The sequence below is a fragment of the Erigeron canadensis genome, chromosome 7 (assembly GCF_010389155.1).
Source record: "Erigeron canadensis isolate Cc75 chromosome 7, C_canadensis_v1, whole genome shotgun sequence".
NCBI lineage: Eukaryota > Viridiplantae > Streptophyta > Magnoliopsida > Asterales > Asteraceae > Erigeron > Erigeron canadensis.
In genome coordinates this window covers 25,099,837-25,114,988 of record NC_057767.1, presented here as the reverse complement: position 1 = coordinate 25,114,988, position 15,152 = coordinate 25,099,837, and the positions used below count along the sequence as shown (strand labels likewise).

Sequence of the window (15,152 nt, the reverse complement as noted above, 5' to 3'; positions counted from 1 at the left end):
CAATTCGGCAAATTGTATAAGCTTCAACAATTGTATTAATGTAAATGTAAAGAGTCTATTATTTGATTGCTATTTATATATCCGCCTGATCTAACGTCTTGAAGGAGTTTGGCATAGACATCTATCTTTTGCATAATTAATTTATAACTGGAGTTTGTAGCTGTCGTATTCATGTATAATTTTCTTTTAGAGAACGGCAGAAGATTTATTGATAAGAGAAGATCAACTAGCAAAATATTAGATGTTGAGATACAAGAAGTACAAGAGATAAAAATTTAGTATACAACATTTACATAACTAGATTCATCCCTAACTTCAGCTGCTCTTTTTAAAAGGTGAATTTCGTTTGAGAACTTCGTATCGCGATTCGACAGTGGGAGGTCTAATATATGTTGTCTTAACCGAGTCTGCGTTAGAGAGCTCCCTCAAAATAGAAATGCCTATTTCAAATACCTGATGGGGGGAAACCTTAGTAGTTTGATTTTAAAAAAAATTACGAGTAAAAATACACAAAAATTTTCACGTTAAGGTTTGGTGCATCAAGAAGACAAAAAATTTCGTTCACACTTACAAAAACCTTCTTTAATTAGATTATTAAAAGTTATAGTTCCAAAAAAAACGTGACTAGAGCGACTATATATATTACAAACTAGCGATTCTTCGTTTACAATTGCAACCTTTTTTCTTTCTACATTTTCTTTATTGGGCATAACTTTGTCATATGCACACAAACAATAAAAGTTAGTTTAATTGATATCATCCATCAATTAATGTCAATAACCCAGTTGTATTTGTCTTCAATTTTTCCAACTTGAATTCCTACTAGTGTTTTGTACAGCTTCTGGCTCACCAGTCCATCTCCAATTTTATACTCCACTCTACATACAAAAATGTACTCGTAATAAATTAAGCATTCAATGAGGAAAGTTGTTTAAGACCGTACATAATTAAAATTTACTTTTCAAAGTGTATATACTCACGCTATCTTATGGGTAGTGATAAATTAGTTATATTTATCATAAAAATTTAAGGTGAACTTTTTGTTATATATATATATATATAAAATCTTTAAAAATTTATTTAACATGTTCCTATCTTTTAGCCAAACATTACAAAATATAATGCTATAAAATATCTATTGTTTGGTGTGACTAAAAGGTATATTATGAAGAAACCACTCCCTCTATCTTTTAAGTCATAACTACATATAAGGCCCTTCCAACCAAAACAAATACACTACATTAAATTATGTACAAGAACAAGTGCCAAAGTTAAGGTTACAAAACACTAGAGAAGAGTAAAAACGTTGAGATTTTATGAACTTAAAAGGTAAACTTTTCAATTTATAATGAATGTAAATTATATATACCCCATGAGAAAAGAAATAAAGTATAAAGATTTTATGCATGATCAGAGGTGGGGAAAAACTGGATTTGACCCAAACCAACCTGAGCCGGTTTATGGTCAATGGAACCAAACCCGGGTTTGATCCAACTCGAATCGGTTTAAACTGGGTTTTGGATTAAACATAGTCCGGGTATTCCTTTTTTTTTCCGCCAAAAACCAACTCCGACCTGATTTCAACCCGGTCTGAAAACACGGAAACCCAAACTGGTTTCAAACCAATGAGTTTTTTAAAAGCCAAACCGGTTTTAATCAAACCCAAGTTTCATCAAGTGGCCTTAATTTATCTAGCGTTTTAATATTAAAAAAAGGAGAAAATGTCACAAATAGTCCTTGTGGTTTGTCACTTTAGCGTTTTGCCCCCTATGCTTTTTTTTCATTGCAAATGGTCCCTGACTTTTTCATTTTTGTTGCCAGAACCCCCTGGCACTAACTTCTGTTAGTTTAAGACCGTTAGTGGGGGTATAATTGTCCATTTATATAAAAGAAACACTCTTCTCCTTCCTCCTCTCCTTCCTTCTTACGACCACCACCACAATCTGGCCAAACATTTTTTTCCCCAGATTTCTTTCCATTTCTTTATACATATACTCTAACATATTCCCATATCTAACAAAATATAACATATGTATATTCCCATATCTATCAAACTATAAGATATGTATATCTATCAAACTATAAGATATGTATATCTATGTATATGTAATAAACTATATAGACACAAAGCATACCCAGAAAGATCACATATTTATCTATCCATGTTTAACAAAACAAAACATATACCACCAAAATCACCACACTTCTTCCACCTTCTCTTTCCTTCTTCAACCACCACCACAATCACTATAATCCGGCCAACAATTTTTGTCCCCAGATCTCTATTTCCATTTCAATTTTATACATACATTATAATAAGGTAAAGAGAAAGGAGGGAATAAAGAATGGAGAGAAAGGATTAAATGGAAGTAGAATGACTAGATGAGGATTATTTGTGCATTTTCTGGCAAGAGAATATAGATGGCGGCGGTGGTGCCTCTTATTGGCGACGGTGAGTTATTCCGGCCGGTAGGTTTTAGAAAATGACTTCTGGTACAAATCAAAGATAGAAAAGATACATATATACACAAATATATGTATTTTCTATGTATATAAAATGGATGGATGGATGAACCAAAAGTAAATAGAGAATGAGGGAAATTATGTTTATATAGAGGATAGAACAAATTATGTTTGTGAAAATTTGATGGGATCCTCCCATAATTTAAAAAGATTTTTGTCACATATAGTCCCTGTGGTTGCTAAAAAGACAATTATACCCTCATGTGGTTCGCACGTGAAGGATTTAAACAGCCCAAACTTACAGAAGTTAGTGCCAGGGGCTCTTGGCAACGAAAATAAAAAAGTCAGGGACCATTTGCAATGGAAAAAAAAGCACAAGGGGCAAAACGCTACAGTGACAAATCACAGGGACCATTTGTGACATTTTCTCAAAAAAATAGTAGGCTCAAAATTTTTGATGTATCAAATTGACTTGGATATCCAGGGACCATCAAACGCTATGGGCCTCGTCTTGGTAAAAAGCCCACACATGCAACCATTTTATATAATATTGTATCAATTCGTTTTGTATATGATTTTGAATGTTGATACGGAAATAAATAAGTTAAATGATGTTACATTAACTGTAAGTGCCAATGGGTAGACTTCCATTGAAGGCTTATTCCTTAGGCAACCAGGGTTCGAATCCAAGGGGTGCGTGTTTTACCCTAAATGGCATTCAATGTCGTAGATGTCGTGCCGTTTGGCAATATATCCGAAGGTTTTCCCGGTGAACCACCGCGATGACATCCTGCCCGGTGAGTGTAGAGATCACGTATGGGGCGAACAGACTCTAACTAAAAAAACGAGCGTTAAAAAAAAACATTTAACTATAAGTAGCTCATATTTTACCTTTGGCCCTTGTATGTTATGCCACCAACTGCAGCAACGCTAACGGCTGTTCCAGTAGTAAAAACTTCATCGGCTTGCAACAATTCATCTATGGCGACAGGACGTTCCTCAACCTATAACAATGAAACGCTTTAGCGCGCTATGATGAAATTGTACTAATTTTATCCACATATTTTAGGCATATTTTATCCACATATTTTAGGCTTATAAATCATTACTCATAATTTTAACACGCTTTTCAATCCCAAATCTGAAATCCCTTCTTATATACAAAATAGTTTACCTTGCATCCATAGTCACGAGCAATATCGATAATGCTCTTTCTTGTGATTCTTACAAGGATGGTACCTACTGTTTCAGGAGTTGAAATAACATTATCCTGCAAGCCAAATATCAAGTTAAATACTTATGCCTAATGTACGTCTACTCTCATAAGGAATCATGAAAAATCAATTACCTTGACTAGAAAAATATTGCAAGAACTAACTTCTTCAATGTATTTCTTATGGACCGAATCAAGATACAATACATCTAAGAACCCTTGTCCCTTTGCTTTCGATATTGCCTTTAGTACCTACATGTCATCATGAGTCATATCCCGAAAATTTAGTATTTTTTGTATATAGAAATGCTTTTATGCTTATATAGTGTATCAATTGAGGTTTACATGTTGGAACCACATTAGTGTGACCGTCACTGATCATGTGTCATTCCTGATATGATAATTGACGATAACTGAAATCCCTATGTCTAGTAAATATATAATGGGCTTATTTACTCTTAGAGACGTAGTATAGGGTTTCCCATTAGGTGATTGTAAACTAAGAAAACTAATGATGCACACATTAAACACCAAAGGGGTTGAATGTGTAAATACTCTCCTTATAAATAAAGAGTCATTAACCCTAAGTTAAGGTTAATACCAACACATAATAAACCCTAAAATTCGTGTGGGTATTCCTCTCAAATTCGTGCATCATGTTCCAACCGAATTACTAATCCCATTATTACTCAATCACCTTGTTATGGGAACCCGAAATCAATAGCAATTATGCTTTATGTTCTTACAGGTTCCACAGGACGATTGGGGATGTTTTATCACTCGAATCGAATCATGTTTATTCCAACATGTGGTATCAGAGCCGCGTTACGAACGATCTATCATGATTTGGTTCGAATTCGAGGGTTTTTGCGTACTAAAAATCTGCTGAACTACAAAACTCGTGCTGACGTCATCACGGACTAATGTTTACTTCGCGCTGACGTCATCTTCGTGCTGATGTCATCATGCCTTCTGCTTATGTTCGTGCTTACGTCATCTTCGCGCTTATGTCACCTTTGCGCTTACGTCATCCCACGAACTTTAGCTTAATTTCATACACAAATTAGCTACAAACTCGTGCTTACGTAATCACGAGTTTATGACACTTTCGTGCTGACATCATCACGAATTTATGATATCTTCGTGCTTACGTGTTCACGACTTAGATGATGTTTTCGTGCCTATGTCATAACGACTTACTGATGTCCCCGTGCTTATGTTATCACGAACTATTAGATGACTTTGTGCTTACTTTATCACAAGTTATTACTTAAGTTCGTATTATACTGAAGATGATTTTAGCTGATGAATGAGTTCGTGCTTACTATTTTACCCTATAATTTTGTGGCTGAATTTGTCTCTAATTTTTCATAAATAATTTTTTCTAAGACATTTTTGCCATAGAACTTTAAGGGTGAAAATTTGTGGTCGGATCCCAGCCAGAGGCTCTGCCCCTTGGACCCCGCCAGGGGCTGCCGCCCCTTGGACCCCACTCCCAGGGGCGCTGCCCCCGGACCCCCGTAGTGTGTGGGGGCTTCGCACTAATGTACATGGTTTTATCATTTGTGCCCAAAGGTCAAATGTGATTCTCATGGTGCTACGTTCTTTTCCTTTTGCATAATGAACACTAAGTATATTGATTTTGCCCAATGGTGATTTAATGTATTTTGTGTGCTAAAAGGACTATTTTCATGCATAATATACACGATTCTTGATTTTGTGCCCAAAGGTCAAAAGACAAGTGTTGTGTTGCATGACCTAATGCTCATTTGTACTTAAATATTAGTTACTTCTACCCAAAGGTGATGTAAATTCTAAGTAGAGCCTTATGTTAACTTATTGTTTTGGTGTTTACAATAGGTTTACTTATCACTGGCTTCATTAGTATAATGGTCTTAGTCTCATTACTTTTAGGAGCATTACTTTAGCCTCTTACGTATTTTAGACATTAATTTAGTTCCATTATGTTTAGAGACATTAGTTAGTCTGCCTTAGTTATCTAATTATGTCATTATGAGGAACATTATTATTAGGCCTACTTATTTTAGGTATTACTCTAGTTCCATTACTATTAGACATTAGTTGGTTTGCCTTAGATAGCTAATTATGTCACTATAATCTTATTGTCCTTAGTTTTAGGCATTACTTTAATAATCTTCTATTACTTGTATCATAAATTGATATCCTCCTTATTTCCACTGTAGTACCTAACTTAGGCGTTAGCCACTTATTGATGCAAACTTTGCTTTATGAAATGATTAATCACCTCTAACTCTGAAGATGCTAGACCTTGACTATGCCATTCGCCACAATGAACCCACTTCTATTACTGCTAACTTTTCTGCAGCTCAGAAAGCGAATTTTAAGAAAGTGGGATAAGGTGAATCGCTTGTCACTAATGATGGTCAGGAACTTCATCAATTAAAGTATCTGAGGGAATATATAAAGCGTATGCAAGTAGCTTAAGAACAAAGGAAATAGCAGTGTTTGTGAACACATAATGAATATGACTGACATGACTCATAAGTTTAAGAGTCCTAAAATTGAAAGTCTTTAACAATTTTCTTGTGCATTTTTTTAATGACCTCATTGCATGCTCATTTCGACACCTTCAAAGTTAACTTTAGCGCTATGAAGGATAAATGGTCGATGAGTGAACTAAATGCAATGTGTGTGCAAGAAAATGTTCGTCTTAAGTTGGGCCAACCTAAAGTGTTTACCTTACTACCACTACTAATTCCATTAAGAGGAAAGATATAACAGTAATAATGCTACAATTACAGTTCAAAAGGATAATCATGGTGCTACTGCCTCTAGCATTAAGTCTTTGACTAGCAATCCTATCTGCAAATTCTCATTGTGCCTAGATTGCCTTAATTTCAAGGAACTGCTAGCTAAGAAAGGTAACTTATTTCATGTAATATTTGATTCTTTTATGTTTAATGTATCTTCTAATATATGTGTGAGTGATTCTAGTTCTATGGTTCATATGATTAACTCAACATAAGGATTCCATACAACTCAGAAGCTATCAAATGACCAAACAAAGCTTAGAGTTGGAAGGGTTGATCTCTTATATGTCGAAACCATGGAGACTTATGATTTATATATAAACACTTGAAAGTGTATTAGACTAGTGGATACCTTATGTGTACCGAGAATTTCTCGGAACCTTGTATCTATTTCTCTAGTTTAAGACCTTGAAAGTTATGTAATAATTCATGGTTACGACGAGATTGCCATTACTCATAATAATGAATTTCTTGGTCATAGTTTCTTTGATGAATTGTTATGTAAGTTAGAACTAGATCATAATTTCTCAAAGTCTTTGTTGTCTCCTAATATTGATGACATAACTAAAACAAAGACAAAATCACCTAAATAATTAGAGAATTTCTCCATAATGTGGCATAAACATCTTGGCCACATCTCACGAGTTCGCATGATACGACTCATAAAAGATGGAATATTACATTCTCTTGACTTTAGTGATTTTGAACCATGTATTCAATGGCTTAAGGGATTAAGAAAGGAGCCACTAGATGTTCCAACTTGTTGGAAATAATTCACTCTGATGTTAGTAGCCCCTAACCCGCAACCATCTCAGAACATACATCACTTACTACATTAATTAACGATTATTCATGTTATATGCACCTATATCTAATCTAAACCCTTAGAAACTTTTATTGATCATAAAATTATGGTTTTAAACCAACATGATCATAAAATATAAGTTGTCAGATCAGATAGAGAAGGTGAGTATTATGGTTGACATATTGATATTGGTTAAGCTACTAATCCTTTCCATAATTTTTTGAAAGGAACAAGACATAAGTAACCAATACATGTTTCGGTCTCCTCAATAGAATTTTATGTTGCTAAAAGGAAAAATAGAACCTTAATGGACATGGTGAAAAGTATGTTTGTCAACACTAACTTACCTACTTTCCTTTGGACTAAGGTCTTACGCACAACTGTTCATATACTCAATGAGAGTTCCATTAGAATCTGTCCTTAAGACTCTTGAATAGAAAAGAAACTGAGTTTAAAATATATGAACGTATAAAGTTGTTCTGCCAAAGCATAACTCTATAACCCTAACTTAAAGAAACTGAATCCTAAATCCCTTACCTATTTCTTTATCGGTTATTAATCTTACTGTCTTTCGTACACTACTAGCATTATTGACACGTAGCATGTCACATTTCTTGAGAACTAAGAGATCAGTGGGAGCACGACAAATCATAACTTAAGATTTGCAGGAAGTACAAAAAGCAAGGGGAACCACTCGTCGGTTATTATTACTCCTCCGAAAACTCCTCTTGTACCCAACGCTGCTCCTAATGTCACTGATCTGCCTTCTCCTAATCCTCCTAATCAGGATACTACTAATGTTAAAGCATCTTATTAATAATGCTAAAGCATCTTCATTACTGAACCTAAAAATTAACTCAGGAGATCATCTAGGTCACTCATGACCATAAACTTTGATGATTTCATAACTTACTGAAGTTGAGGGCATTGGAAAGCTTACTAACCCTATTCCTTATTAAGAAGCCATTAATATCGATCAGGCCACTTAGTGGAATGAAGCCATAATTTGAGAGCTTAATTCCATATAGCATAATGATGTTTGGGACTTGGTTGAATTTATTGAAGAATCCAAACCTGTAGGTTATAAATGGATCTTCAATACCAAATTAGACCCGAATGAGAACGCCAAACGCTATAAGGCCAAACTGGTTGTAAAGGGCTTTACTCAAAAGGAAGGAATCGATTATCAAGAGACCTTATCTCCCTTCTCATAAAGATTCCTTAAGGATCATCATGGCATTTGTATCTCATTATGATTTAGAGTTCCACTTTCCTAAATGGAAACTTGCAATAAGACGGATACATGTGAACCTGAAGTTCCATAAAGTAAATAGCACATGATTTGCAAGTTGAATAAGTCCATATATGGGTTGAAGCAAGCATCACTAAAATGGTACTTTAAGTTTAACGAAGTCATAAAGAGGAGAAGACTTCCTGAAGAATCAAGTGGATTAATGCACCTATCTCAAGATCAGTGAGAGTAAATTTACAATCCTTGTTTTGCACTTGGATGATATTATACTTGCAAATGACAACCTGGATATGTTGCATGAGTCAAAACGTTTACTTTTCGCAGAATGTCGACATAAAAGATCTCGATGATGCCTTTAATGTCACAGGTATCGAAATACATCGGGATAGGCGTAATGATGTTCTAGTTCTTTCTCAAAAGACTTATATTGAACACATCTTAAAACGCCATAACATGCAACATTACACACCCACTATAGACCTATTAGTAAAAGGAGACGTATGTGATTGTTTCCAAAGTCCAAACATTGAGATTAAAGAAGGGGCAAATTAGGATGATACCTTACTCATAAGTAGTTAAGAGCATTATGTACGCTCAGGTCCGTACTCGTTCAAATATCACTTACATTACGGTATGCTTGGGAGTTAACTATTCAATCCCATAATAGCACACTGAAAAATGGCTAAAAAGGTTCTAAGATATCTGCAAATGACTAAAGACTACATATTAACTTATAGAAGAGGTGACAACTTGGAAGTAGTGGGATGTTTTAATTCCAATAAAAAATCTACTTCTGGATGTATATTTATGATTAGCTGGAAAAACCTATCTTTTGACGGAGTTATAAATAGAAACTGACTGCAACGTCTACCATGATGTCTGAACGTTCATAATTTCATGTCATGAGATGTTGTTAAAGAACCTGGTCAGTGGACTCGAAAGTCGTCAACTTTATTATTAGACCATTGAAGCTTTACTGTGATAACTCAACTACCGTAATTCTTTGAACAGTAACAGTTCAACTGGAGCTGAGATGTATCTCGATACAAAGTATTTGTTTTACGTGAACGGATTGAGGAAAATGTTCTTTGTATTGAGTATATAAGTACACGTAATATGCTACTGGATCCAATGACCGAAGGTCTAAAATCTTCGTAGGATACGTATCGAAGTTGAGGCTTACTAAAAGACCCATTATGATTGCATTTTATACTTATTGGTCATTATTATTATTATGTTAATGAAAAATTTTCCTCTTTATTCAGATTTTGTTTGTCTATTAGTTACACTTCGAGCGCATAACAGTGTAAAGACATTACATAACAAAATTTGTCTTAGTCAATTGATCATTGCTTATTAGTTTTAAATTTGAGTCATAGTTTGACTAGTGGGGGTCCTGAGTTGATGTTCTTCTCTACGACTGTACTTATTGGCTATGATTTCGGTTTTAAACAAAATGAGTATTATTCCGGACTTACTGAATACTCATAGATAAATGATCGCTTGGTCAAGTGGGAGAATGTTGGAACCACGTTAGTGTGACCGTCACTGATCATGTGTCATTCCTGATATGATAATTGACGATAACTGAAATTCCTATGTCTAGTAAATATATAATGGGCTTATTTACTCTTAGAGACGTAGTATATGATTTCCCATTAGGTGATTGTAAACTAAGAGGACTAATGATGTATACATTAAACACCAAAGAGGTTGAATGTGTATATACTCCCCTTATAAATAGAGAGTCATTAACCCTAAGTTAAGGTTAATCCCAACACATAATAAACCCTAAAATTCGTGTGGGTATTCCTCTCAAATTCGTGCATCATGTTCCAGCCGAATTACTCATCCCATTATTACTCAATCACCTTGTTATGGGAACCTGAAATCAATAGCAATTATGCTTTATGTTCTTACAGGTTCCACAGGATGATTATAGATGTTTTATCACTCGAATCGAATCATGTTTATTCTAACCTTACATATTTACCGGGGCATAATTAGAAATGCTTTTGACACCTCCTGCGCCACCACGAGTTGCACGATGAAACTCGTCCTCAACATATAAGTTCAATGGCGCCTTAAAAAAACAAATGTCTATGAAATATAAATACATTTTTCAAAACTGGAAAGAGTTAAAAAGCTAATTGGAATAAAACCTTGAAATAATTTTCAACAGGAGAAGCATATACTAAAAATGTGTATTCTGGAGCAGGTGATAAGCCCAATATAGGCCCAGTTCCAATGAGCAAAGGCCTAAGATATAGTGATCCTTTTCCAGGAGGTGGAATCTGTTTTAAAAAAAAAGACACTAACTGCCTAATAAATAATATTCAAAAAATTTAAAACAAAATAAAAACATTTAATCATATGGGCTTAGTATATGTATCATAATACTTTAAGCAAGATAGACCATTTCATTACATGGGCTTAGTGTACGTATCGTATAAAGAAAAATAAAACATAAGTATTGATTTGAAATTTTGAAGTCACATAATCAAGTGTGAAAAAGGATAATTTTGGGAACCCTAGCCCTGATACCACAATTGGATACCTATCGACTCACCCCGTATGAGTCATATGATGCCGGTATAATATCTCCATCCTAATCCCCACATGATCTGGGCACCCCGAATGATCGAACCCGCGTATTTAAACTTCACATGTGGGTCTAGGATTCATTGATAACGGGTATCTTAAAGGAATTATTTTGTGTGTCAAGCGGGGATCGAACCTGAGACTTTACCATTAGGCTATCTCTTTGTTGGTTCACATAATCAAGTGTGTATGACACAAAAACAGATTTTAAACATACTTTGTTACTTTCATTTCCAATTTATTTATTGTTTTGGTGTATTAATATCGATAAAACGGGTAATGTTCAAATTTTGTTACAACTTTTACGTGCTAAAGAACTTGAAAGCGAAAAGTACCCAACGTTTGTTTGCAAGAGCCGTTTGTTTCACCGCATCTACAAATTGTTGTACCGATGGAGATTGCATACACATTCTGTAGGCTCCAATCCCCATACGAATTGCATTTTGTTCGGGTCGAAAAAGAAAGATCCTACCATCATCTCCTCTATAAGCTTTTGTTCCTTCAAAAAGTCCCTACATGAAGTATAACTTTTCAATTTTTAAGTATCATGTCACACTCTTATAGTAAGACATATATCAATGTTTATCAAACCTCAATTTTTTTGTATTTTGTCCCTATCACTTAATCTATAAGCTGTTTACTAGTAGAACAAAATAGTTTAAAACTATTATTAGAAATTACCTGGCCGTAATTTAGAACTCCGGCAGCTGGGCTTATTTCAACATTCCCATAATTGCTTAATCGGCCTTGCTGAAAAATTTTGTTTTCCGAGCATTTCGCCATATACATATAATCGGTCCGTGTAAGACAAAATCCAAGTTTATTCCAATCAGCATCACCGTATTCTTCATATCTGAAAACCCAAAAATTTACAAATATTACAAAAAAAATAAATAATACGAGTAAATAAATAAAATTTAAAGCTGTTAACGCGTACTTTAAATTAACGTGGGTTAGAATATACACCATCATCAGTCCCAAAAGACCCACTTTTGACATTTTGAAGTTTTTTTTTTTCCTTCCAATTTTTTGTGTTTTGACATTTTAAAGTATTTTTTTTCTTCCAATTTTTTGTGTTATATAAAATATAATTTTATTCATATATTTGCATCAAATATTAAATAACACAAAATACTTAGTCAAGGTCAAATTGAAAAATAAATATTTTACAAATGTTAAAGTGACACCTAAAATACCTGAACATGGGCTCACTGTCTCGAAGAGCAGTAGTAGCTTCTGCAGTTAAACATCTTGCACCAACTTTTAAAAATCAAACCAGAAATTCTAATTTAGGATAAAAATGCAAACATCAAATTCTTGTAGTACAATTTCATACCTATTAAAGTTTAAACACATGCAAGGTGGTAAAAGTAAAGGAAAATGATTAATCCTCCTAAAAATTAGCTTAAAAATCCTCTTAAAAGCTTTAAAACATGACAAGTATTATCCACTAATTTTCTCTCTTAATCTCACTCCTTGATTTTGTCAGATGGATCAATCGAATAGTTAGAATGATTTTTAGGCTATTATTTTAAAAAGATTTATCATTTCCCAAAAGTAAATAATCTTCTTTTCTGGTAAAACATGATCCCAACAAAAAAAGCCTTCACGAATTTGCCACGTGACAGCTGAATCTTCTATTTGGAAAGTCACCCACCAAAAAACTTCTCAATTTTACGGTTCTCTTTCTTTTTCATTTTCTTTTTTCTTTTTTCTTACTTTTTTTTTATCTAAATTTTTTTTTTTCCCTAAGAACATGAGATCAAACAATTTTCTTTATGAATATATAGTATTTATTTTGCATCCCCTATTATCAGCATCGATGTTGTATAAAGAATCAGAGGTGTATTTTCACACACCATACGAATTTGGATATGTGGCGGTTAGAAGTTAAATTGCAGGTTTTATGCGAATATGTACATCAAAATATCTATATCTAAATTGATAACAATGTATTAAAATATATGAGAACGGTACCCGCGCGTTGGGACGGTGACGGAGGTGGCGGTGATATAATGGCGGTGACTGTGGTGGCAGCAGCGAGCGGCGGTGGTGGCGACAGAGATTGGTGGTGGTGGTGGCGGCGCCGGTGAGTAGTGGAAGTTATTGATTTAACGTGGCTATGATATAATGATATATGGTACATCATGCAATAGAATGTGTACATTGTTAAAATTTAAAATCAATATGGAAATTTTAATTTCAATGTTGAAAATCAAAAGTAATTTGCTTTATGATATTGCATAGATATAGAATATAGATATAAATAATGTAAGATTAAATTGATAGACATAAAGTTAGTTTAAAAATCTGGTGTTGGCTATGTAAGTTACTTATGAATAATCATTTTTGTCGACTATTTGTGTCAAATTTTAATCACCACCATTTTAATTCTAAGGACTACTATTATATTTCTCTGGAACAAATTAAATTACAGAAAACATGTAGACCCAATTCAAGTGGAAAATCTTTTGTATTATGAGACAAAGGTTAAATGTTTAATCTTCATTCCTTACAAAATGGTTGGAGGGCTTTGTAGAACGGCAGGGCAGGCCCAATAGCATCAATGGGCTAGGCAATGGTTTAAGACTTTAAGGCCACCAAAATCTCAAGGCCCAAAATGTTTATAAGATGGGTTTATTATATGGACTTTTTCTATATGTTGGGCTTAATACAGACCCCTTTTCTGATCTGATCCTCACGCTTAACTGCTCAAGTGCTTAACCTAAATAAAAAAGAAAAAAAAAAAGAAATAACGCACTAAACAGTTGAGGCATGGTAATGATTAATGAACTAGCTCTCACAGTGAAGGTAGTAATATGTTTTTATGCGTTCCTTTCAAAGTGGAAGTATATTAATATGTAACCAGATACATAAAAATGAGTTTTTTTTTATAAAAAAAACTTCAATTTATATGCTAATGAATAAGACCCTAAAATTTGATCTTGCTTAAAGCCTAAGAAAGGCTTAAGCCGGCATTGTAGAAGGGTAGTGCTCTGTACCACTATATTTTGACCGTATATCGGAAACTTAAATATGATTCACGTTATTGTACAATACACTACCTTAAATTTGGGGTGTAGCTAAAATATAGTGATGTGTTTGGATCATCACGCGAGAATGATCGAATACGGTTGTTCCTTTTACTATAATTCCAAAAAATACAATCAAAATTCTATATGTGAATTTGCATGACTTGGATACTTTAAATTTTTGCCGAGTAGCAAGAAGTTTTTCTGTAACACGGAATTGAAGTGGATAAAAACAAATTTTCTTTGCCACCTTTTTTATTTTTTGTTTTTTTCTAAAAATTAGTTATTTTTGGTTAAAAATATGATCCCCTTAAATTAACAAAAACAATAATCTTATACGAGTATATCCTAAGTTTTCGTTCACAAAATTAGACGTTTGCCCTTAATTTGATCAAAATCTTCATGCAAATGAAAAGAAGACGAAGATGAAGATGAAGAAAGACGAAACCTTTGATAATGACGCCTGGGCGAGGCCACGAAGATACAGGCTACATGCAAGGATCATGTTTGATATCCAAAAACCAGATTATTTGGTTTCGGAGGAAATTAATTATAAGAAAAGAAAGTTTTGTGGGTAGATTGAAGAAAATTTGGTAGGTACTTATAGCGTGCATGTCTCGACCAAGTTTTATGTCATATTGTCATGTATTTTTTATTTCACGTTTATTATTTATTTTTCATGGTTTTTATACTCTTTTCATATTTTGATGACACTACGTACAAATACAAATATAGTGGTCAATTTTTTGGTAAGGAAATCGATAATTGATGGGACTTGGTAAATAAGTAGCACTACTTCATATATTTGACTTGGACAAATAAAGTTGTGATCGCGCGCTATACTAATAACAACCGTAATCAATTTCATTTTCCATAAGGTGTAGAGATGATGAGATATATGTTGGTTTCTAAGTTTACACACTTATTAATTATTTTAAAAATCAAGAACAAAAGATAAGAAATATATAGATATCATTGAGAACGAGATGATTAA

General features: G+C 33.8%; 1 protein-coding gene across 1 annotated transcript; it reads right to left on the bottom strand.

The window, feature by feature from the left end:
* Window positions 1-292: 292 nt before the first annotated feature.
* On the bottom strand, window positions 293-14,663 carry LOC122609158 (branched-chain amino acid aminotransferase 1, mitochondrial-like). The gene is made up of 11 exons (XM_043782215.1): window positions 14,607-14,663; window positions 13,836-13,851; window positions 12,323-12,386; window positions 11,808-11,979; window positions 11,462-11,638; window positions 10,688-10,819; window positions 10,519-10,608; window positions 3,812-3,928; window positions 3,638-3,733; window positions 3,355-3,467; window positions 293-878 (listed from the first exon to the last, which is right to left on the bottom strand). The coding sequence occupies exons 1-11, from the start codon at window positions 14,661-14,663 to the stop codon at window positions 764-766; spliced, it is 1,149 nt and encodes a 382-aa protein (XP_043638150.1). The 3' UTR covers window positions 293-763.
* Window positions 14,664-15,152: the final 489 nt, after the last annotated feature.

Coding starts and splice junctions, on each gene's coding strand:
- LOC122609158 (XM_043782215.1), bottom strand. CDS start 14,663: ATGATCCTTGCATGTAGCCTGTATCTTCGTGGCCTCGCCCAGGCGTCA. Junction 10,820..11,461: donor CTCTTGCAAACAAACGTTGG/GTACTTTTCGCT, acceptor TTTTTAAAACAG/ATTCCACCTCCTGGAAAAGG. Junction 879..3,354: donor ATAACATACAAGGGCCAAAG/GTAAAATATGAG, acceptor TTTTGTATGTAG/AGTGGAGTATAAAATTGGAG.